The following is a 15,596-nucleotide window of genomic DNA, read 5'->3' on the forward strand; positions in this document are numbered from 1 at the left end:
TGAAGGTCACTATGAAAATCAGTTATTTTCCACACCAACTTTCCTACTTTATCAGCAGGGAGAATAATTTACTTCTATCTGGGAATCATTCTGATAAACTTTAGTGGCCATTTAAGGCTGCCTTGCCTAATCTTTGCCACTAGATCCGATGCTTCTTTGGTTCAAAAGAGAATTAGAATAGTTAGATAAGGTTGTGGTCCTTTAATGTTTAGCAAAAAAGGTTTAAATCAAACAGACTAAGTGTGTAAATATAGCCAAAATTGGTCTCTGAAGCATTTAGCCAGGCTTTTCCCTTTGAATTTGTATTTGATTTCCTTTGAAATGTTTCCTCCCAATCTCTGCTTTAGATGATTTTTTTAAAAAGGTGAAGCATCTTCCTGATTTACTCTGAGCAAGTTAGTTAGCCATTTAGAGGATTTGGCTTATGAAAAATGTTTCTACCAGTCATGCTTAGAGAATATTATTTAGTCTTATCAAAATTTCCACTTCTATAGTTTTTTTTTTTTTTTTTACTGGTTTTAGGTTCATAGTGGGTCAACAGCAATCTGTTGATCTAATGACAGGGAAACAGTCATGGAAAAGTTTCCTCAACTAAGTTGTCTGGCTGATCTCTTTGGGAAGGTGATAGAATCACAGTGCTTTTGTTTGAATATCTAAAAAGCCATTTGCTCTGTGGGATGGTGGGAGCCAGGCCCAAGTAAATGTACAGAGAGCACATGGTGGGCTTCAGTTTTTGCTCCTGGGCCTTTCTCTGTTGACTTTTCACTGGGCTCTGATTTGTTTCTAATAGGGAAGTCTTGGTTCTTTATAATGATGGTTGATTCTTAAAAAGAGAAAAAGTAACTTATCTTCTCCCTACTTTCCTTCCTAAGGAATATTGTTTAAATCCTCCATCAGCTTTCACAACGTCATAGAAGGAACCAAAAATTTCCACAAAGACTTTTTAATCGGAGAAGGGGAAATTTTTGAGGTATACAGAGTGGAAATCCAAAACCGAACATATGCCATTAAATTATTTAAACAGGTATGGAAAGAATTACTATCACAGGATATCCATTCCATTTATTGGCTCATATTTCACATTAAAATGTTGCATTTTTCATCAACATTGAAAGGAGGTATACTTGAAAATAAAATTTCATATATGGAAATAAGATATATGACCTCTGGTGACTGGAGAAATGATTGAGAAATGAATGCCTGTCTTGCAGGAATGTGGAAGTTAAATCCTTCCCCTCCCCAGATGTATGGCCTGAGAAAGACTTTTTTGAAAAGCGTTGTTAGGACCATTGGGACTTTGCTAAAGATGGTCGGATTGTGCTGGTCTGCTCCAGTTTTCCTGGCTTTCTAGGATGGGCAGCGCCCTCTCCAGGCAGCTCCACAGGCTAAGCCACAGACTGATATTTGGTGCTACTTTATGAATCATCTCCAATCACAGTTCAGGAGGGGGGAAAGAGGAGGCTTTGGTAGGAGCAGCACAGCAGTGATTGGAGCAGGAGGTTAGAATACAGCTGAGTACAGCCAGGGAAGCAGAAAGGCTATCGGGGGTCTGACTCAGGAGTCAGGAGGAGATAGGTCTGCACTCGCATACCCAAAGAGCTGTTCTTCATTGTTGGTCAACAGCCAATAAACATTTACTAAACTTCTTTTATGGGCTGCGTGTTGGGTGGAGATGAATAAAGCATAGTTACATTCTCCAAGAGTTCCCAGTCTTATGGGGAAAACAGGTAAAGAAAAGATTAAATTGCAGTGTGATAAGTACTTCAGCAGAGATTTGCCCAAAGTTCATGGGAGCACATAGAAGATAGGCAGAGGAGGGGCTAGCCCAGAGTAACCACGCAGTAAACATTTCCTCAGTAAACACGTGGAAAAGTGGATGAAAGGAAGTGACCTTTCAACTGGATTTTGAAGGATAAGGAGAATTTTCCAGGCAGCGAGGGAAGTACTTTCTAGATGGAAGAGATAGCAGGTGCCCAGGCCTAGAGGCACATGCATGAAAGCCTGTATCTTACTCACGAAGACCAGTTCATTTGGTGGAGTAGAGTTTAGTGTGAGAGGGTGGGAACGTAGTGGCATCGGATGATGCTGGAAAGATAGGTGAAGTCCATGGATGGTTTCTAAGTAGGAGAGTGAAAGGACGAGATTTGTGTTTTGAAGTATCACTTTGATTACCGGTCAGATGATGGACTGGAGGTTGGCAGGGGCACTGGAGGAAAGACGGCAGGAATTAGGCTAAAGGTAGAAAGCCCTGGCAGAGGGATATTTCAGATGTGTAAACTGAAGTGGATAGGGCTGAAACCTGCCTTCTCCAGTTTAATATTAGAATCACCCAGGAAGCGTTTTAAAAACTGAGCTCTGCAGCATCTGGTTGGGTCAGAGTAGTGGTGGTGGTAGGCGTCCCCAGGTGGTTCAGATGTGTGACCAGTGTTGGTAACTGCTCTAAGCCAGGGCAGAGGCAGTGGGGATGGCAAGGGAGGGTACTATGTCTGAAAGATGAGGTGAAATGGAGCAAATCTGGTGATCTGTTAGACAGGGCTGGGGAAATAGGGGAGAAGGAGGGATCTGAGGTGGTTCCAGTTTTGCAGCTTAGATTACAGGGCGTTTTTTAAAAAAATTATGAACCCAATTTGTCCATTTCCTCAAATTGCATTTGCCCCACTAATTCTGTATAGACATCTCAAGATTCCTGAGAAGATGAATGTCTAATGAAGAAATGAAACAATCTACTGTTACAACCATTCAACAAGAAGAATGTGGTTACTCTAGAGGTGTCCTAACTGAAGGCTGCTTCTTAGGGCCAGTGTGTCCCTGGCCCCATTTGTACATTCTCTTCTGGTTGAGCCTCAGGGCCACCTCCCCAAAGACTCCATGCGTCTACTTTCCTCTTCTCTCTGCAGATGCCACCAACTCACACTCCCTCTTGGGAGTGTTCTTTCCAGGGGTCTGGCTTCAGAATGGGACGTCTTTGCCCTTTCTGTCCCGAAGACAATGATCATTTTCTTGATTCCTTCCGACCCCTCCAGGATGGTTTTGGTGACCCTCCTCTGTATAGTCTCAGCAAAATACCACTGTCTCATAGTATTGATTTCTTCATCTGCCTCTCCCAGTGGACTGAATGGTTTTCTTTAAGGAGCTTTTATTTATCTTTGTATCCCAGTGCCTTATTACAGAGCCTGGCCTATAGTAGTTGCTCAGTAAATGTTTGTTGGGTGAATTGAATGAAGCACATTGGCTGTTTTCATGAATTTAGTTGCTATTCAGTATTAGTAAAAAGACAGGAGGTAACAAAGTTACCCAAGACCTAGAGATTGTACAAACTCCTACACACACATACACATACACATCAGGAAAAATGAGATAATTTAATGAAGCCTTAGCCACAGAGCATTTTTTACTAGAAATGTAGTTTTGTGCCATTGAGACCTTAATTTCAGTAACCTTTCTTAGAGGGACTGAGGCCGGGAACTGTACTTAGGTGTGTTAGATTAGTGCATCCAGCTCACCTGGGGATCTTACAGTGCAGATTCTGATTCAGCACATTTGGGTAGGGACCTGAGACTCAGCTTTTCCCACCAACTCCCAGAGAAACTGGTATTCCTCATGCACAGAACACACTTTGAGCAGCCAGAGTGCTAGGGTAGCATGAACACAAAAACTAACGCCTTCACTTTTTCAGATTAAGAAAACGAGGACCCCAGGGAGGTTTGGTGACAATAAGTCACAAATAATGAGTGTTAGAGGTGGGCCTGAGACCCAATCCACTCGCTCCCAGGGCAGTGGTTTTTTAAAATGTAAATTCTCATAATGTGGTCCTTGCACATGATTTGTTAGACTAGTTTATTGTTTCTGACTTCTTGGGTTAACTTGGAAAATAGTTTCCAGGATTCCTGTTGGATTTCTCTCCCTTTGTTCCTGAGGACAGAGAGCTCTAAAAATTCTGCCCTGGGACTTCCCTGGTGGCGCAGTGGTTAAGAATCCGCCTGCCAATGCAGGGGACACGGGTTCGACTGCTGGTCCAGGAAGATCCCACATGCCGCGGAGCAACTAAGCCCGTGCACCACAACTACTGAGCCTGCGCTCTAGAGCTTGTGCTCCACAACAAGAGAAGCCACTGCAATGAGAAGCCCGCGCACCACAACGGAGAGTAGCCCCTGCTCGCTGCAACTAGAGAAAGCCTGCGCACAGCAACGAAGACCCAGTGCAACCAAAAAATAAATTAAATAAATAAATATTTTTTCAAAAAACAAAAACAAAAAAGAACTCTGCCCTGTCTAGCAATTTGCAAACGATAACTGGAGCACACTTACTTTAACCCTTTCATGGTAGAAGTTAGGAATTTGAGATTCAGAGACATGCAACGATGTCAGGTGTATGAAGCCATCAAGAACAGTGGAGGTGCTCCATACAATATTATTGAATTCATTAATTTATTCATATGTCAGGCACTCTGCTAGCTTCTGAATCTTCTTTGAAGTAAGGAGTTATATGTTTCATTTTCCTAGTGGGCCCATTTTTTCAAAATTAGTACAAAGGTAAACTTGAACCAACAGCCAAATGACCCAACTCATAAATGCCAAATTATTGAAATCAATTCTAATCAGAATACAACTATCACAACCAGGATTCTTTGAGATCAAGTGGGGAGTTTCTGTCATGGGATTTTCTTTGAATGCATATTTTTGAATTCGTGTAAATGTGTACAAAATATGGTGAAAGGGTTTGAATATAAAATAGAACAGTATGATACATTTCATGAAAAACTTCTAATTCAAAAGCAGTGGTTCTAAATCTGTTTTGGGGTTAATGGATTTTTGAAAGTCTGATGCAAGCTAAGGATCCTCTCCCCAGAAAAATGTTCATATGCATTTATACCATAAAGTATCTAATTTCAGGGAGACTATAGACCCTAGGCAAGAATCCCAGAAATAGAGAGATCCTTTCCTTATTTTTTTTCTTGTGTTTCTGTATGATATTTAGGGGGAAAAAATGCAATGTAAGAAACAATGGAAGAGCTTTTTATCTGAGCTTGAAGTTTTACTGCTGTGAGTATATTGCTTTGGATTTCTTCACTTGTGCCTGGTTTTCATCTCTGTTCATCTTTGATTCTACAGCACAGAGCTTGGCATGGTTGGCATTTAATAAATGTGGGTTGGATGTTAGAACATTGGGTAAAATTTTGACATCTGCTTAGTATATTCCTTGGAATACATTTTAAAATAGACCATTTATATAATTCACTTGAACATATTTTAACAAGAAACTGTCACAAGGAAATGGGTTAAATCATGTGTGACTAACATGACTGAATGTAAACTAATTCTTAGAACTTTAGAATTGTATATATTTTACCATTTCCCCCCTTTCTTAGAGACATTCCAGTCAAGAAACTTTCATCAATATAAACCTCTTCTGGAAGAGAGTTTTAGGCAAAGAAATCAAGTGCTTTCGATGTGCACATTATTTTCTGGGAATTCATTCATGAGCCTGAAAGTCCTTGGAGACAAACTAAAATGACTTCATTTTCATATATATTCATATCTGCAGCTGTGCAGCCTGTCTCACTGAAGGCCCCTAACCCTATAGAGTTCAGTCATCACCCTTTACAAGCAGAAAATGTTCTTTTCAGATGTGTTCTAAACCAATACATGAATTGGGGGGAGGGAGGTATTATCCTAAATCCTTCTCCGTTTATACCCAGGACCAGAAATCAAAATGTTAGAGGCTAAGTATAAACACTTACTATATCATTTAGTCAACAAAAAACTAAAACCAAAATTGTAATAAGAAGGTTTTTATATTTAAACTATTTCTTTGCGTATGAATAAATAATAAGTTCAGACACTTCAAAATTCCAAAAGGGCAAAAGGGTAAGCCAAGAGATTTTCTTCCACTATTCTCATCCAACCACCCAGCTGATTTTCCCAAAGGCAACAGAGTTATCAGTTTCCTGTAAATCTTTTCAGAGATATTTTATGTGTAAGCATATATGTATTTTGTTTTCTTACTTTCCTCTTCTCACACAAGAGGTAGCATGCATACATTGTTCACTTTGCTTATTTTAGTATTCCACTGTGTGCCGTGCTGTAATGTAATTAACCATTTTCCTACTGATGGATTTTTAGATTTTTCCTAATCTTTTACTTAAAAAAAAATTGCTACAACAAGAAACCTTTTATATATGTTATTTCAGACCTGTTGGAAAACTTATCTAAGTTTTAATATCGCTTAGAAACTAAGAAAGCTTCACATAAATAAAATTATAGGGTCAAATGGTTGTATGTGTTACATGTTACCACATTGTCCTCCAGTGGAAGCTATACCAATTTACACTTATACCAGTCATATGTTAGAGTGCCTGGTTCCCCATATTCTTGATAACATAGCGTTTATTCTTTTAGTTTTTTCTGATCTGCTAAGTGGAAATGGTTTCTCAGTGTAGTTTAAATTTCTTTTTCTATGATGAATGAATCTTTTCATATATTAAGAGATATATTTCCTTTTCCATGAAATATCTGTTAATGTTTTTTGCCCATTTTTTTATTAGGCTGTTGGGTTTTTTCTTAATGGTTTGTAAGAGCATTTTATATATTAGAGAAAATTAGCCCTATTTTTATGTTACAAGATACAAATAATTTTTTATCACATTTTCGTTTGTCTTTGCTTATTCTAGTTTTTGCCATGTGGAAACAGTTTTCACGTAGTTGAATTTAATCTATACTTTCTCTTATGGATTCTGGGTTTTGTATTATAGTTTAAAAGGCCTTCCCCACTGAGAGGTTATAAAATAATTATGCCATTTTTCCAAGTACTTTTATATTTTCATTTTTTACATTTGTATATCTGATCCATTTGGATTTATTCTGCTGAGGCATTTATGTATTACTTTAGAGAGAATTAACAGCTCTATGACATTGAATATTCCTGGTGTGCCATCATTATCATTTATATTGCTAATGTTTCTTTAGTTTTAGGCCCTATACCAAGTACTTCACATGTATTAATTCTTTAATCCTCACAACAATCCTGTGAGGTGAGTCCTGCTATTATCCCCATTTTGCAGATGAGGAAACTGAGGCAGAGCATACTTTTTTTTTTTAACAAGATCCAGTTTATTTCCTGAATCATACTCAATCTCCCTTTTCTCAGACATTTACTAGTAAATAAGTCAGAGGCAGGGTTTAGGAGAGAAGTGCACAAGCAAACAGGCAATTTCAGTAAGTTAAATAATAAGCAAGTACAGAGCACTGAGGGAGGAGGAAATGCTTATTTGGGGAGGGGGGTGGGCGGCAGAGTAAGTGTCTTGGAAAAAGTAACATCTAAGCTGAGGCCTGAGGATGAGTTTTTTTTGTTTAATATTAAGGGAACTACTTAAGGGATTGTATTATGTGTTTATGTATGTACACTTACACACACCCACACATTGCCTTTCTTGAGGAAGAAGGAATAGAGGGACTCAAGGGAGATATATATATATATACACACACACACACAGACACACGCACACACACACACACACACGTGTGTTTTATAGGTAAGTTTTGCTACTGAAGAAATGTGTAATAGGATTTTTTTTTTTTTTTTTTTTTTTTTTGCGGTACGCGAGCCTCTCACTGCTGTGGCCTCTCCCATTGCGGAGCGCAGGCTCAGCGGCCATGGCTCACAGGCCCAGCCGCTCCGCGGCATGTGGGATCTTCCTGGACCGGGGCACGAACCCATGTCCCCTGCATCAGCAGGCAGACTCTCAACCACTGCGCCACCAGGGAAGCCCTATAATAGGATTTTATATATAACACCATTTATGGAAAAATAGCTTTATTTATTTTAATATCACCAGGCATGCCTAAGACATAGGAGGTGTTCCATAAATAATTTTGAATTGAGCTGAGTTCACAGTATGTGTGGTGAATTTCACGTTTTATATTTCATAGCTGTTACTGGGTTCCATTGGTTTTCACAGTGATGACACATGCCCTCAAGAAATAGATTTTTTTTAAAAAAGAACCTGAAAAATGTATATGATACTGATATAGAATTCTGGGATTTAAAAATCAGTGATGTGTTTTTCAACATCAAACTTTACTAGTCACATGGATTTCAGGTAACAATACAAGCTTTCTGAAGGCGTTGGATGTCTCTTAACTGTGTGACTGGGGCCTAGTACAGCACTTGACATGGTAGCATTCAGTAAATGGATGAATGAAAACAGTCTTCCGAACTCTTCTATTTTGGTGATTTTAGTTACACATGTATACCTAAAGCAATGAAATGGATAATTTCAGTTGTATTATCTTTAATAAATAAGTTATATTGGGTTTCATGTTGATAAAAATAAGTTAATATCAAATATTGTTTTCTATTTGTTGTAAAGTTCCCAAAAGCCCAAATCTTAAGAACCCTTTACTTTCTTAAAATGTCTGTCTTATATTTGGATATTGGCTAATATCTGTCAGAACGCTTTAGACCAATTTGGAAGGCAAATCTGTATCATGTGTCCATTGAAATTCCTTCTCTCTTGGCCAAATTTATATTCTGCTTTATACCTATTCCCCAGCCCACCCTACCATCCCCAAAACAGAGTGTTATTCATTTCCTATTTGAATAAACAGTTTGATGGATTTAAAAAATCTTTTGTTTCAAGGTTCCAACATCCAAACATATTGGAGTTGGCTGCATATTTTACAGAGAGTGAGAAGTTTTGCCTGGTTTATCCGTATATGAGAAATGGATCACTTTTTGACAGATTACAGTGTGTAGTAAGTTATATCTATTACTCTCCCTGATACTCTGACCCTCTAAAGCCCTGGGGCAGCTGCTGAAATACTTGAGCTATTGTGTGTTGTGCAACACGGTGGCCAGAAGAGTTGCTGGGTCCTTACTCCTCATTGATACCATGTCTCAAATGAGTTTACATCAACTACCCTTATTTCTCAGATAATTTTTATTTGCATAACTTTACGCAAAGTACCATTCAGTACAAAGGATAGACATAAAAGTGATAGACACCTTAAAGAGAAGGAACGAGGTTGAATAAATGCCATGGTTTCTCTTTTGTGATGTCTCTGAAAGATAAGTTTAAAAACTGACTCCAAATTGGTTAAATTTCAATTAAGATAAGAATAAAAACGGATTATTTTCAATTACCCACGCTATTGTGCCACAATAATTTTAAAATCTTGTTTAATGAACTCTTAAACATCTTATTAGCCATATTTCAATTAAGATAACATTAAAATTATTGGGTATTTCCATTGCCTATAAAGGGGCTTAGAACCAGTGTTGGTAGTAGAGAAAAACTTACTGAATTAAAAATAGGGGGCTTCCCTGGTGGCGCAGTGGTTGAGAGTCCGCCTGCCGATGCAGGGGATGCGGGTTCGTGCCCCGGTCTGGGAGGATCCCACGTGCCGTGGAGCGGCTGGGCCCGTGAGCCATGGCTGCTGGGCCTGCGCGTCCGGAGCCTGTGCTCCACAACGGGAGGGGCCACAACAGTGGGAGGCCCGTGTACCATAAAAAAAAAAAAAAAAAAAAAAAAAAAAAAAAAAAAAATAGGTTATGGTAAACTACAATGTTCATTTACCCCCTCTTCCCACCTCCTCATTAGCGTTTATTGGTTTTTACTCAGAAAATACAACCAAACCAACTACTGTTGTCTTTTCAGGGTGACACAGCCCCACTCTCTTGGCACATTCGAATCAGTACATTAATAGGAACAACCAAAGCCGTTCAGTACTTGCACAACATGGAACCGTGCTCCGTCATCTGTGGCAGTATATCAAGGTAAATTATCCCAGAGCTGTAGGTTACAGCTGAAGGCCCCTTTCATCATCATGGAAGAGTCGGACTTCACCCTATTTTCTGTCTATAGTTTCCCTGGTGTGTATGTGTATGTGTTAAGAAATCTCATTGAAGTATTTAAAATCTTATCTTTTAATGAAAACATGTGTACCAAATTTTAAAGGCTGCACTTATATTGCCAATCGGAGAGTTTGTATTATCTTTGGGAATTATTAATGAACAGTGTAGGATAGACAGTTTTGTGTATTTTATTAATTATACCTCACAGCAAACTGTGAAATGAACCTGTATTCATCTCACTTTTTTAAAAAAAGAAACTGAGGTCTCAGGAAAGGTTAAGTGGCTTATACAGGGACTCCTCACAAGATAACAGTAGTGATCAGCAATTTAAATTCTTCCTCCTTGAGTCTCCAGCCTCCTGCCATGCCACTGAGCCCGCTGCCTCCTAGCTGTAGGTACTCACCTGTGACAAGCTGAGCGGCAATCCCAGTGTTCATTTTTGAGACACGTGAGAAAATTAGAAGCAACATCTTCCGTTTTTTTTCTTCTTCAGCAGAAGTAAAGAATCATTCAAAGAGTATACCCTGTAGCAAACCCCACCCCCACACCCCGCTGTGCATTTTTCCTGTGTGCCCTTCATCATGAACCTGTCTCAAAGTAGGTAAATACACCTTTGGTGAATAGCAGAGGAGACTGAATTTAAAAGGCGCTGCCTCTTGTGAACCATCACCTAGTATCTTGGGAAAAGCTTTAAGTGCGCCTTCAAGTTGAACGGAAGAGGAACTGATTGCTGACTTTGTTTTTCTGGTGAAGTGTATTTCATATAAGAAGACTCTAGATTTTGTTTTGTCCTGGCGGAGTAGTGAGGGTAGGGTGGAGGGGACACAACCCGTAGGCATCTGCTCCTGTTGCAGTGTGGCAGTTCATCAACTGCCAGTGGAATCCGCGTAAAATTTGTGCGCCCTCATGGGGCCTGGGACAGAGGTGGACAGTGAAAGTCTCAGCGGTCGGTGGAACCAACCACTAGGTTCCCCCTAGTGGAACCTCCCTCTTCCACTCAGCTCTCAGCCAGCTCAGCAGTGTAGGTGCTTAAATATATGTTCTAACTGGGTAGATAAAATAAATACCTGGAATTTTGCTATACATATTCTTTCTTTGGTTTAAAGTGGGCTTGAACTTATTTTTAATCCCATGAAGTAATCCATTAATTTTAAACATTTTCCTTTTGTGTGACTGATTCATCACCTCCTTTCCTGAAAGCAGAGCTTGATAGGAAAGAGGGGTGAGAAGGGAGGCAGCGTGGAGGTCCTGGTACTTGATGGGAGAGGGCGACAGGGAAGGCCACCGACCAGAGCGAAGGGAACATCAGGATCCCGGCTCTGCCTGAGTCACAAGGCTTTCCCACAGCTGACACTGGGCAGGGAGATTTGCATGTGCCCCTCCAGCATGCCTCTCCTGCTTCTAGGTCAGAGCACAGGCTGTGACCCTGATCTCTGCTTTCTCATGATTGGCAAGTGTCTTCAGGCAAGTTCCCAGGAAGTAGGCTCAGAGGCAGAGATTTGCCTGCAGGGGAGTTTTTTGAGAATGCTCTCGGGAATAACAAAAGTAAGGGAAGGAGGAGGAAGACAGAATTGGGCAGTTGGAAAAGCTGAGCTGGGATATGGAAGCAGAGGCCTCGGCAGATGCCACAGGGACTGCTGACATTGGGGTGGCCCTTAGAAACTATCCCCAAATGAGGCAAGGTGCTTGGGTTTTGGCATCCCTGCATCCAGCCAGCCCTGAGTGAGGCTGTATTGGGGTGAGGCAGCTCCCTTCTCCAGCTAGCAATTCCCAGGTTGGGGCTCAGCTGGGAGCCCTCAGCAGCCACGCCTCCCTGTTGGGGACCGAGTGCCTCCCTGTTGGGGACCGATTGCCTCCCTGGATCGTGAAGTAAGGATGGGGCCACACCACTGCAGCCGCCACAGCTAGGGAGGAAGTCGGCTGCATGGCGCTCTGCAAAATGTGACCAAATGATTTTCTTTTTCTTGTACTTTGCTCCCCACCTTCTTGCCATCCTGTCCTCTTATTTCAGTATCCACAATTGTTTAAATCAGAGACATCTGGTTTAAGCAGCTGGCTTTAAAATGCGATTCTGAGCCAACTGCTTGACTCCTCTATGCCTCAGGTTTTTTCCTCTGCAAAGTGCTAATAAGAGAACAGTAGCTTCTACCCCTTAGGGTAAATGGCAGAAAGTCTGTCTGGTGCTTGGCAAAGAGGATGCACTCACTAAACGGTGGCTCCTGTTATAATGGTCAAGAAGTGGTAGGAGTAGCAGAGGCGGAGGCTAAGAGATATTCTGGCCAGTCAGCCTTTTTACTTATCACCCTTTTGCTTATTGTCTTAGTCCATTTGGTCTGCTCTAACAGAAATACTGTAAATTGAGTGGCTTATGAACAGTACACGTTTATTTCTCATAGTTCTGGAGGCTGGGAAATCCAAGATCATAGCACTGGCCGATTCTGTGTCCCGTGAGAGCTCACAGATGGCCGTCTTTTCTCTGGTGGAAGGTGTGAGGGGTCTCTCTGGGGTCTCTTTTATGAGGGCACTAATCCCATTCATGAAGGGAGCCATTATGACCTAATCACCTCCCAAAGGCCCCACCTCCTAATACCGTCACATTGAGGGTTAGGATTTCAACATAGGAATTTAGGGGAGACACAAATATTCAGTCCATAGCCCTTACCTCTATCATCAATTTACTGTGTTTGAAAAGTGGACCTACAAACTAAGTTCTCTTTTAATAAAAATCATTTCTGTGTTAGCACATGTTTATTGAACGTTTTGCAAATCACATTCATTTTAGTTCACAAATATTTATGGAACATCTGCTGTGTGCAGAGCATTGTCTTAGACCACAGTGGGGGGAAGACATTGACGATCATAGTCTTGACCTTGAAGCTTCAACCTGGTGATCAGATAGATAGTGAAAACACAGAAGATATATAGTGTGACACTGTATATGCCTAATGTGTGGTTGGTCTGAGAAGGCTAATTCTAATTAGTTAGTTCCAAGCCAAATCTTTGAGGAGATGGTCATTGTCAGTGGATTGGTTGAAAGAAGGGAAGAGAATATTCCTGGTGGTGGCATAATTTATTCAAGGGAACAGAGTAAAGAAATGCTGGGTGTGTAATGAAATCAAGACAAGTTAGTTGAGGGACTTCCCTGGTGGTCCAGTGGCCAAGACTCCACACTCCCAATGCAGGGGGCCTGGGTTTGATCCCTGGTCAGGGAACTAGATCCCACGTGCCGCAACTAAAGATCTCGCATGCCGCAACTAAGACCCGGCACAGCCAAATAAATAAATAAATAAACACTTAAAAAAAAAAAAAGACAGGTTGGTTGATTGGAGAGGAAAGGATGAGATTGGAGAATAATGAAAGATAAGACTGGAGAAAAATAAGGAAAATTGTGGGGAGAGGGTTGGATGGAGCTTTGAACACTTCCTAGGCTAAGGACCTGGGTTTGATAAGCTAGGCTCTTACAAGGGACTCTGAGGCTTCTTCTCTCTGGGGTATAGGTGGGAACAGAAAGGTTCTGAAGTCTCTTAGGTAGTCTCACAATTTAAAAGGAGGCTATTTCTTTCAGGCCAGTATCCCAGGTATTTGTCTGGATGTACTGAGCTATAAAATCACTTAAATAACACAGAGTGCTCAACAGGTAATATTGAGATGAGTAGCAAAAGAGATCTGATCAGAGAAAGGTAGAATTTCATGGAAGAGGCAGGGTTGAGCTGGAAATGAAGCTAGCAGTGTATTTTATTTTATTTTTTGTTGGTGAAGGGGCTGCTGCTGATTGTTGCCTTTCTGGGTTTTCCAGAGGGTTCAAGGGCTCAAACATAACCATGTATAGATTACACCCACCCAGTCATGTGTCAAGGTGTGGAATTCTGGGGCTCTGGGCATTGATTTGAGAATTGTGGTTTCACAAGGGCTCATCAGTGTGTCCCCGTCTGTTCCAGTGCAAATCAGCCCCCTCCACAGCCACTGAACTCTTGGCCTTTCTGCTGAGCCTGCCAGCAAAGGTGTTAATTAGTGCGAACTATAACAGTAGACTTTCCCCCCTTCCTTGACCAAACGTGGATTGGCTGACCTAGATCACCCTCCTGAATCTCTTTTTGAATCCTTTACTTTGCTCTAAACTTGGGCCTCCCCGATTCTTGGTCCCACTGTGTACAGCCTTGTGCTTTCAGGGATGTCTGAAATCCCTACTATTCGGCCTTTGTCATATTAATTTTCTAATTCTTTGCAAGGAAAGGCAGCTTCTTGAAGAGATGTCATTTTATGGCACAGCCCTGATAATTGGCTCAAAAAAGGACATCTCAGAATGTGTTAAAACAGTGACCTTTTCTGTGGGTAAGTCAGGGCTCTGTTTTTGTTGAAGTGAGAAATGGAAAACCTTTATTTTCCTTTCTGCACTTGGGCCTCAGACTGATGAATCACCAAAGAGTTATCATACATCATTTGACATTATTAACTATTGTTTATAATAGTATGAAATAACATACAGTGTACATAAAGTGACAGTGCAAAAAGCCAAATTGAAATAGTAAACAGTATACAATTATAACCTTGTAGAACTACAACTTCAGGAATTAAAAAAAAAAGATTAAAAGTGGAGCATACCAGGGGCTTCCCTGGTGGCGCAGTGGTTGAGAGTCCGCCTGCCGATGCAGGGGACACAGGTTCGTGCCCCGGTCTGGGAAGATCCCACATGCCGCGGAGTGGCTGGGCCCGTGAGCCATGGCTGCTGAGCCTGCGCGTCCGGAGCCTGTGCTCCGCAGCGGGAGAGGCCACAGCAGTGAGAGGCCCGCGTACTGAAAAAAAAAAAAAGAAAAAAAAAAAAAAGTGGAGCATACCAAAATATCAATAAGGCTTTAATTAGATAGAGAGACTATGGCTTTTCATTTAATGGCTTATTTTTTACTTCTACTTGATATTAAATTCTTATTTAAGGATTATGTCTCCTCTTATAATAAAAATAAAATTTATTAGAAAAAAAATAACTCAGCATCAGACCTTTCTATCTCAAACCAGAGAATCAGAAATTTCAAGAAGGAGTCTCTAGTTGCTGAATGATATCCCAAAGTTTCTTTTCATTCTCTGTAATTAATTCTGTCTGCAAAGAAGCTTGATAATCTCACACCTTTGTTGTTTTAAAAACAGTTTAAAAAATGAAGATTGTAAGGTCATCCTTCAGCAGCCAGGTGCCCAAAGTGTGAGGAGCACCTTCTGTCTGGGCAACACGAAATGCTGTCACGGGGGTGACATGGAAAGTCTGGGTTCGAGTCCAGGCCCCGCCTCCCACTCTCAGGCCACAGTTTTCTCACTTGTACATCAGAGCCAAGTGGGATAATCTCGAGTTGGACCTCTTCTTGCTTTCAAATTCTGTGCCATTTCACCTGCTTGTTTTTGTACTGTGTTCTATACTCACAAATCTAGGGCTTGTGGCTGGAGAATGACATGACACCACATTTTCTTAGATCTTGGCCAGGCTTTCCCCTGGTCAGCTTCCGAGTGAGGATGAGCTCAGATATGTTTCAGGAGGCACCCCCAGACACCTGCTCACCCTAGAGCAGGTTAGGGAGAGTTCTGACTTGCTGTTTTCCAGAAACACCCCTCCCCAGTCTTTGCCCTGTCCTTCCCCCTTTCCAGCACCCACCCCAGTGATCTCATTGCTGCCCCTGTCTCTTGTCACTGCCTAAGGGTGTGGCCTTCGGGGTCTCCCAGGTCTCAGTACAAACGCCAGCTTTACTACTTTCCAGCAG

General features: G+C 41.2%; 1 protein-coding gene across 1 annotated transcript in view; it reads left to right on the top strand.

The window, feature by feature from the left end:
• IRAK3 (interleukin 1 receptor associated kinase 3) overlaps positions 1 to 15,596 on the top strand; it is a 47,237-nt gene that overhangs the window by 20,216 nt on the left and 11,425 nt on the right. Inside the window, exons 5-8 of the mRNA XM_079714187.1 lie at positions 873 to 1,024; positions 4,978 to 5,042; positions 8,639 to 8,753; positions 9,656 to 9,774. Of these exons, the coding sequence (XP_079570313.1) occupies positions 873 to 1,024; positions 4,978 to 5,042; positions 8,639 to 8,753; positions 9,656 to 9,774 (451 nt within the window). The remainder of the gene's footprint in view (positions 1 to 872; positions 1,025 to 4,977; positions 5,043 to 8,638; positions 8,754 to 9,655; positions 9,775 to 15,596) is intronic.

This window comes from Hyperoodon ampullatus (assembly GCF_949752795.1).
Source record: "Hyperoodon ampullatus genome assembly, chromosome: 11".
Classification (NCBI taxonomy): Eukaryota; Metazoa; Chordata; class Mammalia; order Artiodactyla; family Ziphiidae; genus Hyperoodon; species Hyperoodon ampullatus.